This window comes from Microtus pennsylvanicus, chromosome 4 (genome assembly GCF_037038515.1).
Source record: "Microtus pennsylvanicus isolate mMicPen1 chromosome 4, mMicPen1.hap1, whole genome shotgun sequence".
Classification (NCBI taxonomy): domain Eukaryota; kingdom Metazoa; phylum Chordata; class Mammalia; order Rodentia; family Cricetidae; genus Microtus; species Microtus pennsylvanicus.
The window spans coordinates 60,099,126-60,123,916 of NC_134582.1; the positions used below are offsets into that span (position 1 = coordinate 60,099,126).

Genomic DNA, 24,791 nt, shown 5'->3' on the forward strand with positions numbered 1-24,791 from the left:
TTTGCCCCTTCACTTTCATACAATCCAACTTCAAATTAAATAAATTAAGTTTTGTTTTGGGTACTCGATCTTTATGTAGATAATAGGTCATTTCATTATATTTCTGTTTCTTAAGAACCTACCTCAAAAAAAAAAAAAAAGAACCTACCTCAAATAAAATTGACTTTTATATATTGGAGCCTACTTTTTAAATGTATGTTCTTGCTCTTTAGTAGAAGCAGTTGCTCCATACAGGCTGCACTAGCAACCATGCCAGATATTATAAACGGAAGGGGGGGGGGCTGGGTTCTACTTTCCCAGAACAGGGTCAGTTCCAGGCACTCCGTGAGCTGTCCATGCTTAGCTGCCCTACAGCATGCTTAAATGAAATATGGCCTTATCATTTACTCAATTTCAGGTCACTTTGGGGATTAAATGAGACGATTCGAGTAGGCTTTCAAATTTTATCAAAAACGAATTCATTGACTAAATTAATGACCGCTCTTGCTACTGGCTTCCTCTCTGTTCTTCCAGCGGGAGGTGAGCTGGAATGAGCAGGCCACTCCATCCCCAGGAGCTGCGGGTGCTTTGACAGCATCATGGCAGCAGCCGATTTGGGTCAGAACACAGCCCCAATCCCGGATTTACTCCTGACCCACGCAGACCAAAGCAAACACTTTAATCTCTGCAGGCTCCAGTTCCCTTGCCAGCTCAGTCTCTAATCGTCCCACCCATCCCTGGACTGTTGAAGGGGACACTGGGTGGGAAACCAGACTGACTGTAAATTAGCGTCCTGAGATGGCTCTCATCCAGAGGTGGGGCCTCCCAAGGCTGATGGGGCAATGAACAAGCTGCTCATGTGGTGTGTGATTCTCTAGCTCTTTCTCTGTGTTGGCACTGGGCACACTTCAGCCTTCAGAGCAGAGCAGGTCATGGAAGGCCCTTAGAGATTGGAGAGCTATTGTGGTACAGTGTTATTCATTGTACGCATGATTAAGGGATGCTCTGGTCCTCGAGAGAGGTGGATTTAGCTTTGAGTGTAGTGGTAACAGATGGGGAAGGATGGGAATGGGATTTCAATTTGAAGCAATAATACCATATAGAATGATGTAGAAAGCAGAATAGACACAATGGGTGCTAAGGACAAAAAGATTCCTAGAAAAGAATATGGGAGAGTTGGAGGGAGCCTGAATTCAGCAGAGGAGGGATAACGACAGTATTGAGAGTTACGGAGGGTTGGCAGCCACGCTCAATTCTGAGATCATATTAGGGCCATCCTTTCAGTCGAACACTCGCCCCAGAAATTTTCTAGTAAATCTAAAGACACAAATGACAAATTAGATACCTTGAAAAATAAAATTTTCCCTTTTTGCAAAAAAAAAAAGGAAGCTTTTTTCAGAGTATAGACTAACGTGACTGTTTGAAACATCTACCCAGAATTATGCAGTAATTATACAGTTTTATTTTTTTTTAATTATACAGTTTTAAATCCAGGTAGATTTAGGTTCATCCAAAGATGGTGTGTCAGAGTAGAAGGTGATAGTCCAGCTTGTTTGTATAAGCCCTGTGGACGCATAAGTAGAAATATCCTCATATTACTTGCAATAGTCCACTTTTGTCTATTGTGCTTTTTTGTGAGGTAATTGTTTTTTGACTGATGGTTTCTTTCTGTGTTGTTTTAATTCCTGTTCTTGATAATGATGAGGGCCTTTGTATTGGGATCCATTCCTTCTCTTTGATTGTAAGGGACTTCTTTCTTTTCACCCCAGACTGTGGCTTTAGAAACTAACACAAACTGATACAGAGAATCAGATGAAAATAGGAAATGCCACCTTGTAGCATTTCAAGCCTGTTCTTATTTTATGTGTGTGTGTGTGTAGTGCATGCATTTGTACATCTCTGTGCATGTGTGTACATGAACATGCATGCACTTGCGGCAGTCAGAGGTCAGAATTGAGTGTCTTCTTCAATCACTTCTCTACCGTATTTTTAAGACAAGGTCTCACAGTATCCCTGGAACTCTCTGGTTCGCCTGTGGTTGGCCAGTTTGCCTTCCACAGCTGGGAGATCATGGGCAAACACCACTACACTGCCCATTTGTATAGGCTCTGGGGTGCAGAGCAGGTCCTCGTGCTTCTGCACCAAGCGCTTCATAGCCAGAGCCGTCTCCCTAGCCCAGTTCTTATTTTTAAAATTATGTTTAAGATTGGTACAAATTTCAAAGTTGGTAATAAGAAAATGAATTTTTTAAATCCCCAAGATACAGAATAAGAATTAGTGAAAAATAATTGTGTCATCTTTTATAATAAAAATATAATTCAAATCCCAGTGAGAGACTTGATTGACAATGATTTTTAAAGGTTTTCCAGTAAACCATTAGGCAAAACATGAGGTTGGGGGAAGTGTGAGTGGGCACAAATTTGTACTTTGTTTGGCAGGGTAAAGAATTAAAATGTACTTGCCCTTTGGCCCAGCAAATTCTCATTTAGGCATTTTCCACCAGTGTCCTGGGATTAAATACTCAGAACCTTCAGTACAAGAACACTAGCTGACTTCACTGTGGCTCCAAAAGACTGGAATAAGTCTGGACGCCCACCCGGAGGAAGCTGTTTAAATGGGTGATGCCGTGTGTGGAGTTGGATTCTGTGCCGCTCTGACAAAGAACAAGATGGTTTGCACACCACGATGAGCTGTCCACACAGAATGCTGCTTGTTGTTCGGCGTTAGGCAAATAGCTGGGCTGTGTCAGACACTCTTGGACTTGGGGAAGGATGTGAGTAAATGAACTCCCAGCGCTTGTGGAAGTAGACGCATGCGTGCAAGAGGGTTAGTTGCTGCTGCTGCTGTGTGTATCTTATCCCGGGCAGTCCTTTTACTCCAGTCCTAGAGAGGCCTTAACCTGCTGTATATGCAGATAAAAAACAAGAATACTTTGCTAGGGAGAGCTTGATCATCAGCACAGATTGCTGCCCAGCCTTTTTTATTTACTGGGAGGTGGCATTTGGTTTGTTGTTTCATTCATTGGGAATGGCTCACTTCTTTCTTCACCTGTGGAAATGGCCCAGCGGTTCAAAGGTTCAGATATTTGAGCTATTTAAAAGACATCACTGAGTCAGCTGTAACTGTACACGTCTGAATCTCAGTATCAGGAAGGCCGGGGCAGGAGGTCCAGGAGACGAAGGTCATCTTCTAGAATGCAAATTGGTGACCAGTCTAGGATGGATGAGATCTTGTCTTAAAAATTAATCAGTTGCCGGGCGTTGGTGGCGCACGCCTTTAATCCCAGCACTCGGGAGGCAGAGGCAGGTGGATCTCTGTGAGTTCGAGACCAGCCTGGTCTACAAGAGCTAGTTCCAGGACAGGCTCCAAAACCATAGAGAAACCCTGTCTCGAAAAACAAAAAAACAAAACAAAAAAAAAATTAATCAGTTAATTAATTAACCAACCGAAACGCATTTCTGCACGGTGGTCTCAAGCCTGTCCACCTTAACGCTGGCAGTCTGTCTCTGAAAGAGGCGAGAGGAGAAGAGTTAGAACTATCCACTGTTTCTAAGCACCTGCTTCTTTCTGCCAGTATGGCGGTCTCACGAAGAACACAGCATCTCGACATTCAGGGCTCTCTTTGCTTAGTCTTGGCTCAGGCTAGCCTTTGGCTGTGCTTGTATTATAGCCCATTCCTGGCACTCCTCCATTCTTCTCTGTTTTGTCCTCCTGGGGTGGTCTCTGCTGTTTCTGCTGTTCCCACAGTGGGCGTGGAGGACATCAGTAGGATGCTGCTCAGGTGAGTTATGTCCCATGAGGGACACCACAAACCTCTGCTCTAACCTCGTTCTCTCATTCACACACGTGCAGTGCACCTCTGTGCTGACAAGATGGCAAGCAGTAAGAGCATTGCTGTAAAAACAGAATCTTTACCCCTGGCCATGCTCACTGCCACAGTGATGAGGACCCCTGGAGTCTGGTCCTCACTGGGCGCAGAATGAATTCTTGCCGATGGTTGCCACACTTAACTTCCAGCCCATTGCATGTTTGACAAACTTGTACTCTCCTCCCTCTTTCTCTCCCTGCTACAACTCAGCACTGTTGCTCCCTCTTCTCAATCAGTAAGTTTTGTTTCTCTTTTTCATGTCCAGCACAACCTTCCCCTGGAAGGAAAGAAGCGTTGTTGTAAAATAGTCCCTTGGTATTGGGAGGGTGCTATATTTTAGATGTCAAGGGAAGGGCTTGGGGGGCCTCTCGATTGTGCTTAATATAGTATGCATCATGAAGTTCATCCAGCACTTCTGCCTTGAGGGACATGTAAAAAAATGACTATTTTCCAAATGACAGTCCTAGTCAACATGTTAATTATGAAATGGAGTTTTAGGAACAGCACATGGACTAAGGCATGAGTCCTTGGCTTCTAAACATCGCCTTAGAGTCATTTAAACTCTCACCAACGAGCATGTCATTGGTGTGGGATTAGCTCCTGGGAGTTCCAGGGTACCACAGATGGGCCAGGTCTCACAATGGAGATGTTTTATGAGATCATCAAAGCGGCTGAAAGACAATGCAGCTCCCTCTGTCTCCAAGAACAGAGCTTGACAGTAACATCTCAGAACAGATGTTTCCACAGCCTCCACATGTTTTTATTTGGTGGCACAAAAGACTGTGTTATTCATGAAATGGTCTGTTAAAGAATTAGTTCCCCTGTGTGGGGGTCGTGGGAATATGTGTAATATAAATTGATTTTACTTTTGGCAGGAAACCGGCCCTTAACTCATCCAGTCTGCAAGGTTGGGCTCTAACAGAGTTCCAATTTTAAGGCCACAGAGTGACAGAGGATGTAGATCAATGACATAGCCTAGCATCTTCCCTAGAGAGTGTCAGGCTAACTAGTCCGACACCATCATATCGTTTATAAAACAGTAGAAGCCAAGTGAAAACTACACAAGTCTGGCTGTCTAAAGCACGGGCAGAAGGTGGGAGCATCCTGCGGCTGGCTTTTTATGTCATCATCCCAGGACAAGTTCACCCATTTCGAGCCAAACTGCCATTCCGAGACATTGGCAGTGTAGTACACGTTACAGGCTCTCCCGAGACCTTGGTGTGACTATTCAGTGATGTAGAATTAGAGGGCTGGCCATTTGTGATGTCTTGTTTTGTGACTTACCCTGGTCTGTACTTTCTACCCTGTCCAACAGGACAGGCGTCGGCCCACCCAAGGGCCACCTCTGACCTGTCATCTGCTGTTGTAAGTGTGGTCTAATGCTCTCTTTCAATGTAAAGTTTCTATGACTCCTTTTGTACTCTCTTGCCAGAGACCACTTAGCTAGTGAGACCTAAAACATTTACAGAAAAGTGTACCAACCCTGCCGTAGGAGTCACATACATGCTGTGACTCAGCCCATGAAGAAAACACGTGATTGTGACACTCAGGTGACCGAGGCAAAAGGGTCACAGGGCCAGCCTAGGCTACACAGCAAGACGTATCTCAAAAATAACATTCAAAAAGAAAAGAAGGCATGCCAGGTTTTAGTAATCTAGATTTGGAAGTCATCCGGAGACTATAAGAACTATAAATAATTAGTGTTAGATAGCCTATCACAGGAGAGTAGTTAGAATATACAGAGACAAGCATGAAAATCAGAATGTTACACTGAGATCTGAAAAGCACTCTAAAATGAAAGCAGTCTTTTTCTGATGTATAGAATGTTCAGATGATAAAAGCTGAGTAGCATTTGGTTGCTGCTGTATTTATTTCTTATCCCTCATCTGTGTGTGTTGGGTCTCAGAACTCCACACTCGTGCATTTTTGACCTTCCTGAACAATGAGCTGACAAGCACAGGCAAGGCTCTGATGCTTAAATGCTAAGTTATACTTGAGAAGATCAATCATACAAAATCATAGGCACCATAGAAGAATGACTCCAGAGTGCCCGAAGAACACGAGCCATGGTGGGAGAGGAGTGGATGGGAGGAAGTGTATGAAAACCGAGAGCTAGATGTGTGGAGAGAAATGGATGGGAGGAACTGTATGAAAACCGAGCTAGATGTGTGGCTCGGCAGAGGAGCTCATGCCTGGCGTGCACACACACTAGATCCAGTTCCCAAAACCTTCAGGAAGGAAGGACTGAGGATAGTGTTCTACAGAGAGCACTCGCCTAGCACAGGACCTGGGATTAATTCCCAGAAACACAAACACACAAACCTTATACAAAACACAGTATCAGGTATCATGGTAACCAGGGAGGGAAGGAGGAAGAAGGAAGGAAGGAGGGAGGGAGGGAGAGAGGGAAGAAGGAAGGAAGGAAGGAAGGAAGGAAGGAAGGAAGGAAGGAAGGAAGGAAGGAAGGAAATACTAATTGTAAGCCTTGTTATTTCATGAACAGGATATGGTCTACTATGTCAAGATATAAAACATATATTGCATTTAAGAGATTTAGTGCAAGCACTAGGGAGATGGCTCAATTGGTGAAGTGCTTAAAGGACCTGAATTCAATCCCAGAACCCACATAAAAAGACTGGATAAAATGGGGTGTGCTTATAATCCCAGTGCTGGGAGGCAGAGACAAGGGCTTGCTGGGAGCCCGAGCCCCAGGTTATTATGAGAATTCCTGTGTCGAATAAGGTAGAGGGCACCAGAAGACACCTGAGATTGTCTTCTGGCCTACACACACACACACCATGAACATGTATCACAAAAGGAACAGGAAATAACTTTGATTTTATTCAGTCCATCTGATGACTTAAACCAAATCTACTGTTAAAATTGATTTCACCTTTTCCTTTTCACTTTTTGTTAGTGTGGCTACTAGAAAAATACACGTAACTCAGTTTGAGCAGCTGCTAGCCACTTAGTGAGTGTTTAGGATGCATACAAGTCCCACCTCAGCTTAGGAAAAGCTTCCTAAAACACTGACTACAAATTAAACTCTAATGATAGACTTGAGCAGGTGACATTTCAGACTTTCATGAAACTGTTTCTTGATAGATAGCTTGAATCACCTTCAGCTTCCAAATCTGTAATTTCTTATTCATTTAATAAATTACAAAACATAAATCACCACTTCAGGTAGTTGAGAATGTTGGCAAGTACCTGAAGTCTCTGTCAGATATTCTCTAGCTCGCAGGCAAGTGAATATATATAATGTGTATGTATATATATATTCTAACTCCCCCGACAACTGCTTTGGTCCCGTCACTCATCCTGTAACACAGAGAGATTGTCTATCTCAGCTGGAGTGTATCAAATCTATTTCTTGGCTAGGCTGGCTCCTGAAAAGTAATATTTGAGCTTGTGTAGAGCATCCAAGGGATGTGTTTTAAGTAGGCCTCTCTCCTTTATAGCTTTTGAACTAATTCCCTCTACATCAGAGCCATTGTTCCCACTATATCTTCACTGTCTCTCTGCCTTCCCACCAAGAGCTTTGGCATCTTTCCCAACCTAAAGGTGGATGAGCAGGCGTTGGGGTCCCCCTTGCATATCTCCTGAGTCCTTCCTCCTGCCTCACTTCTCATAGGCACCGGCGGTTTCATAGCAGTGGCAGAATCCAAGACTAAGTCTCTTCCCATTTCGTGCCCGTGTCCCTGACCTTGCCTTGTGCTCTCTGACTTCCCTTTAATTCTCAGCCGGGAACCTCCAGTGTTGATTTCATGCTGCTCAGCACACACCGCACTGTGTGTCCTCAGTGGGCACTTGACATCTTCTTTCTTTAAACCTCCATTACTCTCTTCCACCTCGCTTTCAGCTGATACCTTCTCTCCAACTCTAACTGGAAACCTTGAATCAGGAAAGGGAGCTAAGTCCAGGTCACACTGCTGCCCCTGCTGTATACAGCTGAAGGTGGGTTGCCCGTGGCTTGTCTGGGGCAACTCCTCCGTCTGGTGTCAGATGCTGTCTCTGAGCTACACCCCAGCCCTGATTTTATTCTATCCTAAATAATAACTTGCTCAGCCATGGTACAGGACCTCAGTTTTAGAAAGTAATATCAGTAGTTATTAAAACGAAATGGCAAGAAAATTTAGTGCTGAAAACAAACCGAGCCACTGTTTATAGCAGACATGTTTTCCCTTGGAGGTCTAAAGACACGCAAGCATCCATCCACTATAATTTTAGAGCCCTGATAATGAACCCTGAATCTGATCAGAAAAAGATGAAATGCAATTTGTTCTTATTTTCACACTGACTTTTGAAAATTGTATAGATTCTAGTTTAACCAAACCTTCAGGGGTGATCGTCCTTTTTTAACATGGTAGTGAATAGCAGTCTACAACAGAGAAGAGCTGCCGTGAAGGAAGAGGATGTTGTCGCCACGGTGACAGCTATCCAGCATAAGCATCTTACTTCTCTTCTGCTTGTCGTGTGTTTTAGGACAATTCAAGCTGCTGGAACAAGACCGGGACATAAAGGAGCCGGTGCAATATTTCAACAGCGTGGAGGAGGTGGCCAAAGCATTTCCTGAACGTGTGTACGTCATGGAGGAAATCACATTCAACGTGAAGGTAGCTCTGAAGAAACAGATGTTTACCCCTCACTGAGACGCTCTCACATTCAAGTGTGTGATATACGAGGTGTGCACATCTGTGCCTCCTAGAAACATTCCATCCTCTCAGTGGGTGAATGTTAGCATCTGAAACGCTGCAGGTGGTAGAGACGACCCCATGCCTATCCACACACTGTATTTATCACCACAGTCTTTTATTGGATCTTAAAATTGTTGATTTCAGAAGTAACATTGCTGTATCTATTTTTCTCATGCCTGAGACAAATATCAACAAAAAGCAATTTAAAGAAAGATAATTTTTTTTGGCTCACAGCTTTGAGGGGACAGTCCCATCAGTGAGGGGACACCGTGGCAGCAGGAAGGAGTTCAAGGCCCTGGCCTCACTACGTCACAGTCAGGATGCAGAGCAAAGAGTTCCCATGCTCAGCTCGCTTTCTTCTTTTCCTGCAGTCTGGGATTCCAGCCCATGGATTAGCCAGTTAATCCAACTTAGAAACTCCCTCACAGACAAGCATGGAGTCTTGTCTCCGGTCGTGTTCATAGTCAATACTGAGCATCACAATTCCTAAGCAAATAAAAGATGCTTTTATCTTGAACTTCATCCTCCCATCTCCAACAGCTGTTTCACCAGGGCCTCTGCTAAGTTGGGTTTTCCACTCTTAGAAGCAAAAGGCCTGTGATGAACCAAATATCATCATTTCGTTTTTTAAAAAGAAATCACAGGCACACGCCCAGTGCCAGCACTGAGGTCAGCACACATCCCCTCCATTCTCTGTGGACTGTCTCGGTGTACAGAGATTCTGAGACAGCCCGGTGCTGCCTGTTGTTCTCGAAGGGACAGTGCGCTTCCATATATGGGCAAGCTCCTCTGACCAGACTGGCCAGGGGAGCAGGGCCCTCTCATGGGTTCCAACTGTACTGTTCACACGCCTGCTTCATTTTGTCATCGACACCCACAGTCACCCTCAAACACCTTCAGGTGTCTATGTTGAAAGGATTTCCTGTTTACCCTCTTTTACATAGGAAGTCAACTAAGTCGGATTCTATGAACAGGTCAAATGTTAGGAGTCAGCGTACCTGTTTCTTAGAACAACAGGCTACATGAGGTATTGGCCCAAGACGGCATCCGTGCCTCTGGGTTAGTTGCCCCGCCTACACTCCTCAGGGAACACAGGACCAGGTGGTTCCCAAACATGTGCCCATGACGATGGCAAAGGCACGCCATTCTTCCTCGCTTCTGAAGGACAGTCACTATGGTCTGCTTTCTATAGTTTTATTGTTCGACTTAGGGAGATTTTATGTTATGTAAAATCTTCTACTGAATGTTTTACTTATATGCAAAGGTCTGGTTTTTCCTCCAGTGCCCCGATGTATCAGTAGAGCAAACCTTCATTTCCACGTGCATGAGAGCATATTCTTTGTTTTTAAACTTACTAAGTTCCATTAATTCATAAAATATTGAATCTAGGTTTTTAAAGTCAAAACCTTCCCCTTAAAACTTTTATTTAAAATTAGCTAAATGAAAAAAATAAAAGTCAAGCTAATACTTTTAAATTCTTTTCTGAAATTAATTTATCTCCTAGCTGGTGACAAGTCAGGCATAAAATCTTTTATGGATTTGAAGATTAACATTCTATTTTTGGTTACATATTGCTCATGTAAAATTATCTGAGACATGGTCTCATTATGTAGCCCTAATTAGTCTAGAACTCACTATGTAGTTCAAGCTAGCCTTGAACTCACAGAGATCCTCCTGCCTGGGATTTAATGCATACACCACCATACCCTGCCTCATGTACAATACAGGCTGGGGAGATGGCTAAGTCAGTAATGTGCTTGCTGTGTAGGCAGAATCTGAGTTTGATCCCCAGCATCCATATAAAAGCTTAACCTGGCCATGCATGCCCATAATTCCAGTGCTGGAGAGGCAGGCAGTAGGATTTCTGCATTCGCTGGCCAGCCTACCTTAGTCACTGGGTAACTTCCATGTTCAGTGAGAGATCCTAGCTTAAACAAGGTAGAGAGTGATAGAGAAAGATAGTCAATGTGGACCTCTTACACACATACACACACATATAAGTAAACATAAACACACACAACACAACAAAAAGATAGGTATGTGTAATAGAGATGCCACTTACAAGTTTGAGGGCACAGATTAGTTTAGGAAATATGAGCTCAGAACACCCAGAGCCAAGTGGGTTTTGATTGAGTTCCAAGCTGTGCAGACATCGGTATTTGATAACTTACAGAGTTGTTTAGTACTTACAGAGTTTTAAGAGCCATCAGTCAAGTTTGCATTCTTCTGTTCAAAGAACCATTGGTAGAAAAATTTGGGGAAATTTGTGTAATAAAGTACAGAACTCCGTGTGCTTAGTGAATGTGTACCCGGGCAGGTGAATGAACTGGGACACTTGCAGGAATGTTGGGTGCTGCTGGCACTGAAGTCCAGCGCTGGGAAGCGTGGCCTCTGACAACAGTTTACGAGATATTGGTGTTGGGTACAGACGTGGGCGGGACAGAATGCCATGTTTGGTCATTGCATCCCCTGGAGAAAGAACAAAATGAAAAATAGCACTATATAGGCTCAGGTGGAAACTGTTTCCCAAGGGCAGAATTTGGGGGCAGGGTTGTTTTTCAATGAATTTAAACCTACATAGAAAAAATGTCACCCTTTATTTTCCAATTCAGAAGTGGCATAGGTAGTAGGAAGATGGCTCAGTGGCTAAAGCACTTGCAAGAGTTCAGATCACTAGAACCTCCATAAATGCCAGGAGGGCTTAGTAGCCCACCTGTGGTTCTAGCCTCAGAAGGCAGAGGCAGTTGATCCATGGCAAGCTGATTGTCAAGACTGGTCATATCAGTGAGCTCTGTGTTTGACTGAGAGTTCCTGGCTCAGTGAACAGGTAGAAGGATGGTCGTGGATGATTCTTTTTTTTTTTTTTTTTTTTTTTTGGTTTTTCGAGACAGGGTTTCTCTGTGGCTTTGGAGCCTGTCCTGGAACTAGCTCTTGTAGACCAGGCTGGTCTCGAACTCACAGAGATCCGCCTGCCTCTGCCTCCCGAGTGCTGGGACGTGGATGATTCTTAACATCAAACTCAGGCCTCCACATGCACATATGCGTTCATGTGTGTGCTTGCATTCACATACATGAAATAGAAAAGGAATGGGATAAACTAGGCCAATAAGATACACTATTGAAATTTTTTGTAGTTATGAATTCATGAGCTGTCTTTATAATTGTCCAAAGACATACATATTTACATACATAAATAAATATGCATTTTATATAGTCCAAAATGGAAATTAATTGTAATAATTTGAAGTAATAACAAATATATTGACATAATAGCAACTCGGGGTTGGAAATATATCTCAGTAGTAGAGTCTTGCCTAGCATGTGTTAGACCCTAAATTTACTCCTCAACACTACAAAAATAATAAATCATAAGGACAGCAACCTTAGTTCTGTCTTCTGTCTAAGACTATAGTAAAATTTTAATTAAGTACAGTGGATAGTATCATATCTATCGACACTTACTTAGAATGAAGTGTCCGTTTCATTATATGCGCAATGCTGGATTTCAGATGCAGCCCTGGCCGGTCTCGAGCTCACAGCTCTCCTCCTCCCCGGCTGCCTGGGACGGCACCACAGGTGTGCTGCCACACTCACCAAGCCGTTCTCCTAGCCTAACATTAGCAAGGAAACCTTGTCTATAAAAGGTATCTTGGTACATTTCAAATCATTGACCTGATTGCCCCATCACTCGTGAACTGCACAAAATGAGTTCCTATGCAGTATTTAACTGGTTAACTGGCAAATGTATTTTGAACTCCTACTGTCTGTCCAGGACTGTTCTCAGAGATGATGCAGGTGCCCGTCTTCAGGGACACAGCCTAGTAGGAGAGGAAGACAATAAATAAACAAATGTTTATCCTAACTCCAAGAGGAAATGTGATGTATAACTGCTCCACGGATTTCAAACTTGGAGAAAGGTTGAAGTTGGGGTGTACATGTATAGCCCCTCACCTTTAGAGGGTATTTGAAACCCTGAGTCTAGTTTCACTGAGCTGCAATAACTGCTCTCATTGGCGGGCGATTTTGTTCCTGGGCACATTGGCAGTGTCTCTAGGTAACTTTGTCATGATCATGGGATGGAGGAGGTTCCTGGTCCCCAGTCAGTGTGTGGGGCCTGGGTGCTCCTGAGTGCAAAGCAATGAAGAGCTGTCCATTCTAAAACAGCTAAGAAAACACAACCCAGGGAGCAGAGGGCAGAGGGCTCAGGCCTGGGGCCTGAAGCACCGCAGCATCCAGTAAGGTGAGAAAAAAGAACTGAGCTCCAAATGAGGTCAGTGCCAGAAGGGGACTTGCAGTATCCTCAAAGCCCAGTTTCCAGGACAAATGACAACCGAACCATACAAAACCTGACATGGTTGTTCATGCCTTTCATCCCAGCTCAGGAGAGGTGAAGGCAGAATAATCAGAAGTTCGAGATTATGCTCAGTTGCATAGTAGTTCAAGGTCAGCCTAGGCTACTTGAGACCCTGTCCTGAAAACAAAAGAACCAAAGTATTCCATGTTTTTAAAACAGCGTTCCTCCACCTTCCTTCATCACATTTTCCCTTATCCTTCAGTTTTTGGTTTCCATGATGAAAATTTTTATTATTATTTGTAGTATATATGTGTGTGCACGTACCCAAGGAGACCAGAAATGGGAGTCTAACCCTCGGGAGCCAGAGTTACAAGAGGTCGTAAGCTGGTAGTGGTGGGTTCTGAGAACCAAGGCCAGGTCCTCTGGAAAGCACCAAGGGCTCTGAATGGCCAAGCCATCCATCTCTCTAGCCTCTCCACTGTCTTTCAAAACAGACACACCGGCTGCTAGACAGATGGCTCAGCCCTAAGAGTGCTTACTGCTTCTGAGGAGGACCCAAGTTCAGTTCTAATCAACCACACCCAGCAGCTCAGAGCTCCTGAACTCTAGCTCCAACATCAAGCATCCTCTCCTGGCCTCTGTGGGCTTCCGCCTTCACACACACACACACACACACACACACACACACACACACACACACACTGGCCTCTATGGGCTTCCGCCTTCACACACACACACACACACACACACACACTGGCCTCTATGGGCTTCCGCCTTCACACACACACACACACACACACACTGGCCTCTTTGGGCTTCTGCCTTCACACACACACACACACACACACACACACACACACACTGGCCTCTACGGGCTTCCGCCTTCACACACACACACACACACACACACTGGCCTCTATGGGCTTCCGCCTTCACACACACACACACACACACACACACACACACACACACTGGCCTCTTTGGGCTTCTGCCTTCACAGACACACACAGACACACACACACACACACACTGGCCTCTACGGGCTTCCGCCTTCACACACACACACACACACACACACACACACACACACACACACACTGGCCTCTGTGGACTTCTGACTACACACACACACAAACAGGCCTCTGTGGGCTTCTGCCTTCATACACACACACACACACACAGGCCTCTGTGGACTTCTGCCTTCACACACACACACACACACACACAGGCCTCTGTGGACTTCTGCCTTCACACACACACACCTCTAAAAATAAATAAATAAATAGGTTGGAGAGATGACTCAAAGGTTAAGAGCACTGCCTGATCTTCTAGAGGTCCTGAGTTCAATTCCCAGCAACCATATTGTAGCTCACAACCATCTGTAATGAGATATGGTGCCCTCTTCTGGTGTTTAGGCATACATGCAGGCAGAACACTATATACATAATGAATAAATAAATCTTAGAGAAAAAAAAGTTTCTATTTTAGCCAGGTGATGGTGGTGCACGCCTTTAATCCCAGCGGATCCCTGTGAGTTCAAGGTCAGCCTGATCTACAGAGTGAGTTCCAGGACAGGCTCCAAAGCTACAGAGAGAAACCCTGTCTCAAAAAATAAATAGAGAGAGAGGAAAAGAAAAAGAAAATCAGTCAATCTTTTTTTTTTTACCAGCTACATAACTGTTCAGCCCATGTGTCTCGCTTTAACTAAAGCCACCATGACCTGAAGACTATGGAGTTGCTCTGGTACTGGGTTTAGAGCTGAGTTCAGCCTCGCCCACAGATAGTATAACCACATTCACATTGCAGAACCCCGGGAACTCCCAGCATCTTCACCTGCGCAATGGAGTGATACTGCCCGCCTCGGACCTGTGTTGTAAGAATTACACGAAGCCATGCAGTCCCGTCCTGTTTAAGTATCTAGTGTGGGGTTAGTGAGCCGTGGGCTGTGGACACACCCATGTTTCCATATGTGTTTCGGTATCGTATAGAGTGCAGCCCTATATACGTGTTGGCTGTGGCTTCTTTCACCCAGCAGCCACGCGACAGAGACCCTGTGGCTCCCAAAGCCCATATGGAGAAGCTTCAGTTCCTGTTGCAGAACCCTCAGTCATGCTGAATTGTCTCTCATTTTAGAATTGCCCTGCACATCACTTCACTTCCACTTTATTTAATACTTCAGAGCCATTGTCTTCATTAAGCACGCCATATCAAGAAGCTAGTTTTTGTCGCTGATTCAAAATTACCCCTTTATTCCAATATCTTTAGGAGACATTACACTAATAGCTAGTGAATTATTTGAAATGTCTTCAGCCTTTCAAACTCAGCCCAGTGCTGATGGGAAATTTTCCCACACATACATTCTTGCCATCAAAATAATGACTAACCAATTAGGTTTTAATTTGCGTTCTGTCCTCGTTGCTGCATCTGGAGGAGGGTGGGGACGAAAGGCAGCTTGGACTTGGCATTGGTTCTGAGCTGTCCTGTCTTCACTGCTGCCCCCAAAAGCTTTCAAATTACTTCCTTCCAGACTGAGAGGCCCCCGCTGCAAACTGGACGCTATCTTACGGCTTTTAGTTCCGGCCTGGGAGGTCTGGCTTTCAGCTGTCTCCGCAGACATTTCCCCAGAGGCAAAATGACAAGTTTGCATTACCTCAAATAAGGCAAGTGAGCCATGCAGCCATGTGATGCTTTGGTCAGATGTGGACAGGAACTCCCTGTCCTTGCCCAGACCTCATAGAAGGAACTTCTGATGATGGCATTTAGGTGTGCTCTATCAAAGGTGTCTTAGTTAGGGTTTCTTTTTCTGTCGTGAGACAAAGGTGTCTTAGTTAGGGTTTCTTTTTCTGTCGTGAGAAGCCGTGATCAAAATCAGCCTGAGCTATGCCAGCTGCCAAGCAGAGAAGTAGTCAGTACCTAAAGCCCATGAGCCGTAACAACGGCCAACATGGCAGGAGATCCACAATGCTGTAATAGTGGCACATATACTCTTGGGGATGACTACGAGTTATCTAAATGAACTTAAGATCCTCTCAATGAGATGGAGGGAACTTATTGCTTGGTTCTGTAAAACTAGCCAACAGTCCATGGCAAGAGAGATCCTAGACCTTAAAGGAGAAATCTACACTACTATTTTCCAAAGTCAGTGTAGTTTTTAACTATATTCTTTATACTTACACTTACATTCACAGATAAGTATAGCTCTTGTCCCTCAGAAAATGAGCCTTTTTTTTTTTGAGTAGAATGAGGCTACTACAGAGATCCATAATGTCAAAAAACAGAGTAAGAGATCAAGGAATGTCCAGCACCAACTGGTACATCCACAACAGAATCCTTATACCTAAGGCTCATTTCTTGATACTGATTAATGTACTCAAGAATCAAATTTTAGAATACTGTAAACAATTTAATAAGGAGTTAGAGTTTTTGTAGGCATAGTTTTAGATCTGGAGGGGTCTTTATACATCCCCTAAGTCTTCTTCCCTTGACCAAATATAACAACTAAGAAGCAAATGCCTTAGTTGACCTCAGTGACTCAGTCAGCAACGTCTAGAATGGATTCCAGGTCTGGCAGTCCAACCCAGCCACCTCTGTGCTCTGCCTCATTCTGTCTATGTGTCTGTCTGTCTGGCAGGACTCAATAGTGGTCTGAACATACTCTCCATTGTCCCAGTAGCATGTGCAGTTGATCCATTTTCTTTTCGGCTGATAACTTAGTATCTCACGGTCCCATCTAAGTCATGTGGCACCCCTGTGTCTGTTAGAACACCTGCCTCAATACTCCCTTTTCCAGTTTTACTTCCCGTCTCTGATCTGCTGGGCTGGGAATTGGGAACCACATTGGATAGTGTTTGGATTAGCACAGAAGAGCACACTGGCTTCTCTACCAAACCTCCCAGAGTGACACACCTTTCTGGTGGTCACCGAGAGCCTCCTCAGCACACAGTCTTGTTCTTGGCTCCATGCCACTGAGGTTAGAAAGGATTGATGGCTACACATTCGATGTAGGTTTTGCAGGTGGAGAGGGAAGATTCTAAAATAACAGTAAATTTTAAACGTAGCCAAGTTTTGTTTGCTTGTTTAAAAAGTCACAGGGTTTCCTTAGCATGAGTCAGATGACATCTATTGTCAAGACTCATGGAGGATGATAAACTGGATACAATTATGGGCTTGCTTATTTTAGTGTTTGATGCTTTTTCTGTTTGCTGAGCCTTTGTGAACATCTCCGAGGAACTGCCAAGTTGGCAAGCTGTCTGCCATGCCGTCACCACTAAGCCAGTGCCATTGTGCTTCCTGTTCCTTGCCTAGTTCTTGTTAGATACACACGCACATGCACATACACACATACACAAACTCTCTCTCTCTCTCTCTCTCTCTCTCTCTCTCTCTCTCTCTCACACACACACACACACACACACACACACAGGAGCGACACTTACCTTATCTCTTAAAGCACTAATTGTTGCCATTTTCCCAGACACAGCTGGATTTGTAGTTTTAGATATCAAACATTGTGCATTTAATCTACACATATTTATGAGATCGGTTATTGTTATTGAGAATTGGAATTTTTTAGTTTTACCACAATGTTAACTTTATTGAAACAAAGAAAGGACTTTTCATAAACATAACTTCAAAGGACCCATCTCCATTGTCTCTCTTAGATCTTCATCAGAAACTGCAAGTTAAAGTGAGCTTCTTCAAGGGATACTGCCTCAGTTCTTCTGTTTTATTGTTCGGTTATTAGAGATACATTGCCTACTGCAGAGAGAGAATATGTATATGTGTCTGTGCCGTGTGCATACTTTACATCAGTAGTTTAGAGTGATGGGGGTGGGGGTATTAGTTCTGAGTGGCATTATGAGCAGTAAAAGCCTGATCATTTCCTGGATTAGACCTATTAGAGTTGTTTAGATAACACACTTTGAATTACTTCCTCTCAGGAAACATTGAAGCTGGAAATGTTAACCAGGCTCACATACCAAAGCACTTAGACAGAACACGTTGTTTCTTTTGCAATAAAAAAGAAAGAGAAAAAGAAAGAAAGAAAACCTAAAAAGATGTCAGGCTCATTGACCAGAGGAAGAGCATTGCTCTCTGAGATTCCTCCTCTGTCCCAGACAGTGACCACAGATCTACTAGGGTCATAACGCATGCAGGACTAATTGCCAGCATTCATGATGGCTTCAGAGTTAGAACACAGACTGTAGCCCGTAGTCCCATGCATTATGCAGTTTCTGTGTAAAAGGGGGCCGCCTTACTGAATACACAGACACAGAGGAGGCGGAGGTGTTGAGTGTGCCCAGACGGTGACATTTGCTAAGGAAAGCTCTGCTCTGTCTGGTCTGTACACGTCCTGTCTGCCCCATGTCTTGGACGCTCACTGACATCGGCTTTCAATGTATTTCATGGCGGGCACTTCTCACCCTGTAATTTCTTCATTCTAGAAAGTGTGTGTTTATAAAGGTAGAGTAGGAAAAAGTAGAAGCAACAAATTAATTGCCTAGGAAGGAACGTATGCTTTACAGCCTGGGTGGGGGTAGGGTGGGGTGGGGTGGGGTGGGGTGGGGTGGGGTGGGGTTGGTTCCTTGAAGAGTGCTGGCCTAGCAAGCACAAAGTACTGGGTTCAGTCCTCAGCACTGTGGTGGGGGAGGGGAGACAGAGAAAGGTTTTTTGCTTTTGTTTTGTTTTTTTTATTTCTTCACATTTAAGGAACATTACTGATTCCCTGAATACTAGCTGAAGATGGTTTGTAGAGAAAACAGATGTAGAGAGAGACACAAAATCATGAGCACCGCATCTTCAGAACCCCTGAGTTTTTCACAAGACTAAGAAGGAAGCGTAGCGATCAAGCTGAGAACTTCACACACCAGTCTGTTCTAAATCAGGAAGTTTTGACTCATTTCCTCTGGGATGTGTCTGTAAGGACACATCGGGCTCCATTCTGACATTAAGCTTTATTCCAAGGTAATACATTCGATAACAACTTGAGCTCTCTTCAGTGCAGACAACGCTTAGAGGTAGTGGTTTGGAGGTTTGAAAACGTAGTGGGTGAAAACTCGCCCGTGTGAAAATACAGGGCTACGAAAGGTGATTGTGATACCGAAGAAGTCGAGTGTTCTTGAAAAAAGGAGTGGTTATGCTGCCTTTGTGGACTGAGTGCCTCCCCATGCCAAGAACTATGGTAGCTGTGCATCTGTGTGCCTTTAGCCAGCAGAATAAATACAGGTGAAAGAGGCACTGAAAGGGTGAACACTTTGTCTAGAGTCCCTTCCTGTTTCAGGCAGGATTCAGACTCAGCCTGTGTTTTCATAGTGTGTTAACCAGTAGAATTGTACCAATCAAATCCCAAAGGCCATGGTCTCTTCCATGATTGGTGAGATTTTTTGTGGAAAACAACATTGAACAGTATTTTAGAGTTCGTGGGTCATGTAACTGCCTGCAAATACTCAACGCTGCCTTTGTTAGGACAAAGCAGCCATGGACTGGATGTGAACGGGTTTGTGTGACAGTGTCTTCATACAGTCAGATTGTAGGGCAGATTTCCACCATGAACAGTAGTCTGCTGACCTTGGGTCTGCATACATGCTTGTAGATGCTAGCTGAAATTAAAACCTTAGATATATACTAAAAGTTCAAATCAATAGTGGAGGATTCTGGAGACCAAAGTCAAGGAAACAAGGTAACTGAATCCCGAAGCTACAGATCCTGAAGAAAAGGAAAACTGAGGCTAGAAAAAATGTCTCAAGGAGTTAGGTATGTGCTGTGCATCCAGGAGGAACTGAACTTGATCCCTAGCACTCGTGCTAAAAGCCAGGTGTGACGGCACATGCTGTACTCCAAGCTCTGGGAAGACAGACACGCAAAGCCCTCGGGCTTGCTGGCTGCCAGCCGAGTCTACTTGGTGAGCCTTGGCTATCAATGAGAGTCCCTTTCTACAATACAGGAGGGGTGCTCTGAAGAAACAGCATCCGAGGTTGACCTATGGTCCCCACACATGCAAGTGTACCCATGGGCATACACACATGCACCTGTACATAAGCACAGTTGTAGCAAAATCACATCAGTTGTTAGCAGGCACTTAGTGTTGGGCTCATAGGAACTGTCATATGCAGCTATGCAGCTTCTTTTTTTTTTTCTTTTTTTTTTTTTTTTTGAGACAGGGTTTCTCTGTGGCTTTGGAGCCTGTCCTGGAACTAGCTCTGTAGACCAGGCTGGTCTCGAACTCACAGAGATCCACCTGCCTCTGCCTCCCGAGTGCTGGGATTAAAGGCGTGTGCCACCACTGCCCGGCTAATATGCAGCTTCTTAAACAGTCAGAAATTATTTCAAATAAATATTCTTACCCTTACTCTGCTGTAGAAGCTGAGAATCCATCTAGGGCAGGTGGGTAAATACTGACTGAAAGAAAACAGATACTAGTCTTTAAAACTTAATAATACTCCTGTGAGTCACCCCAAATGGACTTTAAACCCCTGCGTGAAGCACCATTAAAATAAGATTGTGTTGGCATCAGGTACTTAGAATGACTCCTCTAGAAAAATACACTTCACTATGGAAACGCCAGAGTTGTTTGTTTTTTATAGTACTAATGTTGATTGACAAATTGCTTATTCTAGCGATTAAAATTGCATAGAGATGACTTGTAATGATAAGAAGTTATTTGCAGAGCTGTCTCTGCCTAGTTTTTCTCAATGCACACTGGCACTTGCTACTCGGGAACCAATTTAACATCGTCGATCAGTTCAGGCAGACACTCTTTATTGGCAAAGAAAAAGTTTAGTCTCATGAATGCGAAGCCCTGATACCCAGACCTAATAGAGACAGACTAAAAAAACTGTAGGCCATTCTCCCCTGTAGCTAAAATCTACACACCATAGAGCAAACACTATCGCAGAGAATCGCGTGGTCTTGTCACAGCCGCACCGTGATCGTGCGTAAATTATTTCAAGCATGTAGTCATTTTAGAATCTGACACTCTACTGCTAGGATTATAAAGAACCGCACTGAAATAAAAGAAAGAATCATGACCATATTACTGGATAGTGAAATAGCAATCAGTTTAAAAATTAATTTCCTTGTAGAAACTTCTAGAAAACCGAAGTTGGAAAATTAATTAGAGGTGTGGTGAAGGGTCTCTTGGGCCAGTGTGTTTCCCGTAGTTGTGTACGAAAACGTTGAGTGCACTCATGTGAAGCTCAGAGGCATAGAACACTCACTGCCCCCACCACCATGTCATTGGAAAGAACAGGAGAAAATTGAAAAGTGGAAGATAATTTGTTTCATCAGGTATATGGCTGATCTCAAATTCCAAGGGAATTTTGGGCTAGAGAGAGATGACTCAGATGTTGAGAGCACTTGCTGCTCTTCCACAGAAGGCGGTTTACCAGGATCCCAGCACGTCAGGGACACCCAGAACTCCTGCCACACCCTCTTCTGGCCTCTGCACACACACATACGCATTTGTGCATAATTTACAAATAGACACATAACAAAAACAACAATCTTTTCAAAAAATAATTCTGTAAGTTTCTACATAGTGAGACACAGAAAATAGCACCAAAATATATGCCAGCCAACTGTTAGCAATTAATTGATTTGTTTTTTATTTTTCTTTATTCCCCTCTAAAACAGTCTTTCAGCCTTTCTTGTCTTCCGCGTGAATGACTGAGGTACAGCTCGGTGGACAAGCACTTGCCTGGTTGATGCCCAGTTACATCCCTGCACAGCAGAGAGTGCGGAAAGGAGGCTGAATGTTTCTGTCTGGGTGTGTCTGATAGTTCATGCCTAGATTCCAGTGATAGCTTGGAGTATTAAATCATGAGCATCTTGGGGTACACAATTGATATACATCTCTTGGGTGTGATTAATCCTGATCTTTCAGGCAAAGTTGGTCCAGTTTCTTCAGTGTATTGCTCCTTTTTCTTCCTGGCGGTTATAATCAATCTAGAGCAGGGACTCTCAACCTTCCCAATGCTGCCGCCTTTTAATGCAATTTCTCATGTTGTGGTGACCCCAACCATAAAATTATCTCCATTGCTACTTCATAACTGTAATTTGCTGCCATTATAAATTGTAATGTAAATATTTTTGGAGATAGAAGTTTGCCAAAGGGGTTAAAACCCGAAGGTTGAGAACCACTGTTCTGGAGGAAGATGTTTAACTATACATATGACATGGGGTTTTTTGTAAGTATTTTTGTTTACTCTTTGACAATTTCATACCTGTATATAATGTGTTAACACATTCTCTGATCTCCCTCCCACACACTCTTGGACCCCTTCAGCGTCCTAACAAGTGTCCTTTTACTTTTATATTTGTCTTTTCGCTGATGAGCGTGGATGTGGGGTTTCTACTGGCTTGCGGGCAGCTTACCAGTGGCTACAACACTGGAGAAAATTTCTCTTCCTCCCAGCATCTGTTAACCAGCAGTAGCTCCTTGGACAAATTGCTCTTTATTCAAGCTTTTCTGAGTTTATAACCCGTAAATGACTGAGAGGTGGTGATGGCAAAATCAAGATTTCTCCATTCCCACCATTCCTCCACATTTGTTGGCTTTCCCCCGCCTTATTATTTTCATTTGTTTATGGTTTTTGTTGTCAGTATAAATTCTGTCCTATTTTATTGGGTAGATTGATTGTGTTATTTAATTCATTATGTTCTATTTATTGTGATTCTTAATTTATCCCAGAATTTGTCAGTATGAGGTAAGTCAAGCCATCTCCTGTTCCCTGGACATATCCTCATCATCTTATAAGTACTCTGTTTCCTGGTACAACAGGATGTCCCACGCTTATCCTTCACCCTCAGCTCACCCTAGAGTCGTTATTCCTCAACAAATCCTGGTTTTTATTGGGTTTTGGATATAAGAAAAGAGAATGACAGAGAGAGAAAGAGACAGAGAGAGAGAGAAAGAGACTGGATATGTGTGCCAGTGTGTGTGTATGTACGTATGTGTGTATGTATGAGTGTCTGTGTGTTCTTTTGTCAGAGTCTTTATAGGTATATGTCTTCTGATAACTCCAATTCTCAACCAGCCTGCAAGGAGTTCTTTTTCACTCTTTCCTGCTTTTCATGATGTTATTTCTACCTCTTCTTCCATAGCAAAACTTTGCAGGTTTAGTCTTTAAGTTTTTATTACATTATTACAAATAGCATTAAGTTATCTGTATGTGTGGATAGACACCGTGCATGTGTGGAGCTCAGAAGGAAGCATGCAGGGGTCACTTCTCTCCTTCCACTGCATGGGTCCCTGGACTCAAACTCAGGTCATCAGGCTTGATAGCGGGTACCTTAACCCACTGAGGCATCTCACTGATCCAAACATCCACACACACATTTATTTGTTCTACAGTGCACATGAAGTCAACTCACTTGGATTCTACTCCACTTCTCTGCTGTGAAGAACAGAATTTTCTAAAGGAAACACAGTATTTCTTAGCTGGTTTGAATGTGTAGCATCTAAAGGTCGAAACTTGGCAAGGCTGTCTCAGCTGTTGCTTTCGCCAGCTTCCCTCTACCCTAATCCTCCCAATCCCCTCTTGAAAAGTAACTCACTTTATTGTTTTTTTTCTTTGTGTTTCTTCTTTTCTAAAAAAAAAAAAAGAGGGGGGGGGGTAAATAAATTAATAAGCAGAAAATATAAGCATCATTTTCTAGGCAAAGGAGAACGTTCTCCACAATCCTTTGCATTTCGCCTTTGCTGAATGCATCCTCTCTGTTCTGTCATTGAACTTTATTGGACTCGCTGCAATCCGCAGAGGGTCATTTGCTCTGTTTGGGGGACTTCACAAGCAGGCCATGTGCATCTCCCGTGCTGTGAGCCACTTTCTAGTTTTGAATGACAGCAGACCGGCACTCGGCAGCTAATCCTAGGAGCCCTGGCAGCCACTCCTCCTGCTGCACAACTTACAGCCCCTACCTAGAGCCTTTCCAGCTGCTGACGCCAGCTGTTTTGTTCAGCAGTTCTGCCTTTGTAGTGCTCACCTTCCTTAGCTTCTTGCCATATTGGCACTGTCTCAGCCTTGTTTCAGGTCTCTGGAGTCTCCCTTTCCTATCTGCTATCTGGGACTACAGGAGTTGTCTGTTTGTTCTATCACAAGCTTCGCCTTGGTCTACCCACGATAAAGGACCACAGTAGGCAATGAAGCCTCCAAAAGAAATTGAGATCTCGACTGCAACCCACGGCCTGTCGGGGTGGAGAAGCAGTGTGGAAGAGGGAGGCCTCCCTAACTGACCCTGGGAGATTGAGCAGGGCTGTTTACATATCCAGTCACACATGTGTGTAGCCTTCTGTTTGCTAACCACAGCGTTTCTGCACAGTCATGCCAGTCTGCACGGGCGTCATCTGCGAGAAGTCATGGGTGTGGGCATCTGGAACGGCTGTCACAGTAGAAATAATATCTTCTAGGGTCACTAGTGTGTGGACTAACGACTAAAACAACCCCCTGACTTTCCCTTAGAAAAGAAACGTGGTTTCTGCAGTTGCCAGAGCAGCTCAGTCTGGATTAGATTCTCCAGTTGGCCATGGCCATATTGAACATATATATAATATACTTTGATGATATCTCTCCATTCTTTCTTGTCCCCCTAGTACTGCACTATTTCTTTGTGACAAGTCCCCCTCCTACTCTGATGATCTATTGCATTTAGTTAAGGGTGTCTGCTTGAGTACAGGTGATATGATTTACTTGCCCAAAGGCAACTTGCTCATGACTTCACCACTGAGCACCCTCATCCCTTTCTCCCTGCTATCTTTTAACTGCTCTTCAGAGAGGGATAAGGCTATAGGTACCCCTCCCTTATCCCTAAGGGAAGGGTGATGAGCCCTGTCTTAAACAGGTCTCCTGCAGGTAAACACTGTTGTTGTAAGTTCATGGATGTTAGAACCAGGTCATGGCCTCCTCACCTTCCAGTTCTTACTGTTTTTCCACCTCACTCTTCTGCAGTGTACCAA

The 24,791-nt window shown here is 43.9% G+C and overlaps 1 protein-coding gene across 2 annotated transcripts in view; it reads left to right on the top strand.

Moving 5' to 3' along the window:
• The window catches only part of Garem1 (GRB2 associated regulator of MAPK1 subtype 1), a 180,199-nt gene that overhangs the window by 123,388 nt on the left and 32,020 nt on the right, over positions 1-24,791 (top strand). For both annotated transcript variants that reach the window (XM_075969233.1, XM_075969234.1), the window contains exon 3: positions 8,333-8,463. In XM_075969233.1, the coding sequence (XP_075825348.1) occupies positions 8,333-8,463 (131 nt within the window). The remainder of the gene's footprint in view (positions 1-8,332; positions 8,464-24,791) is intronic.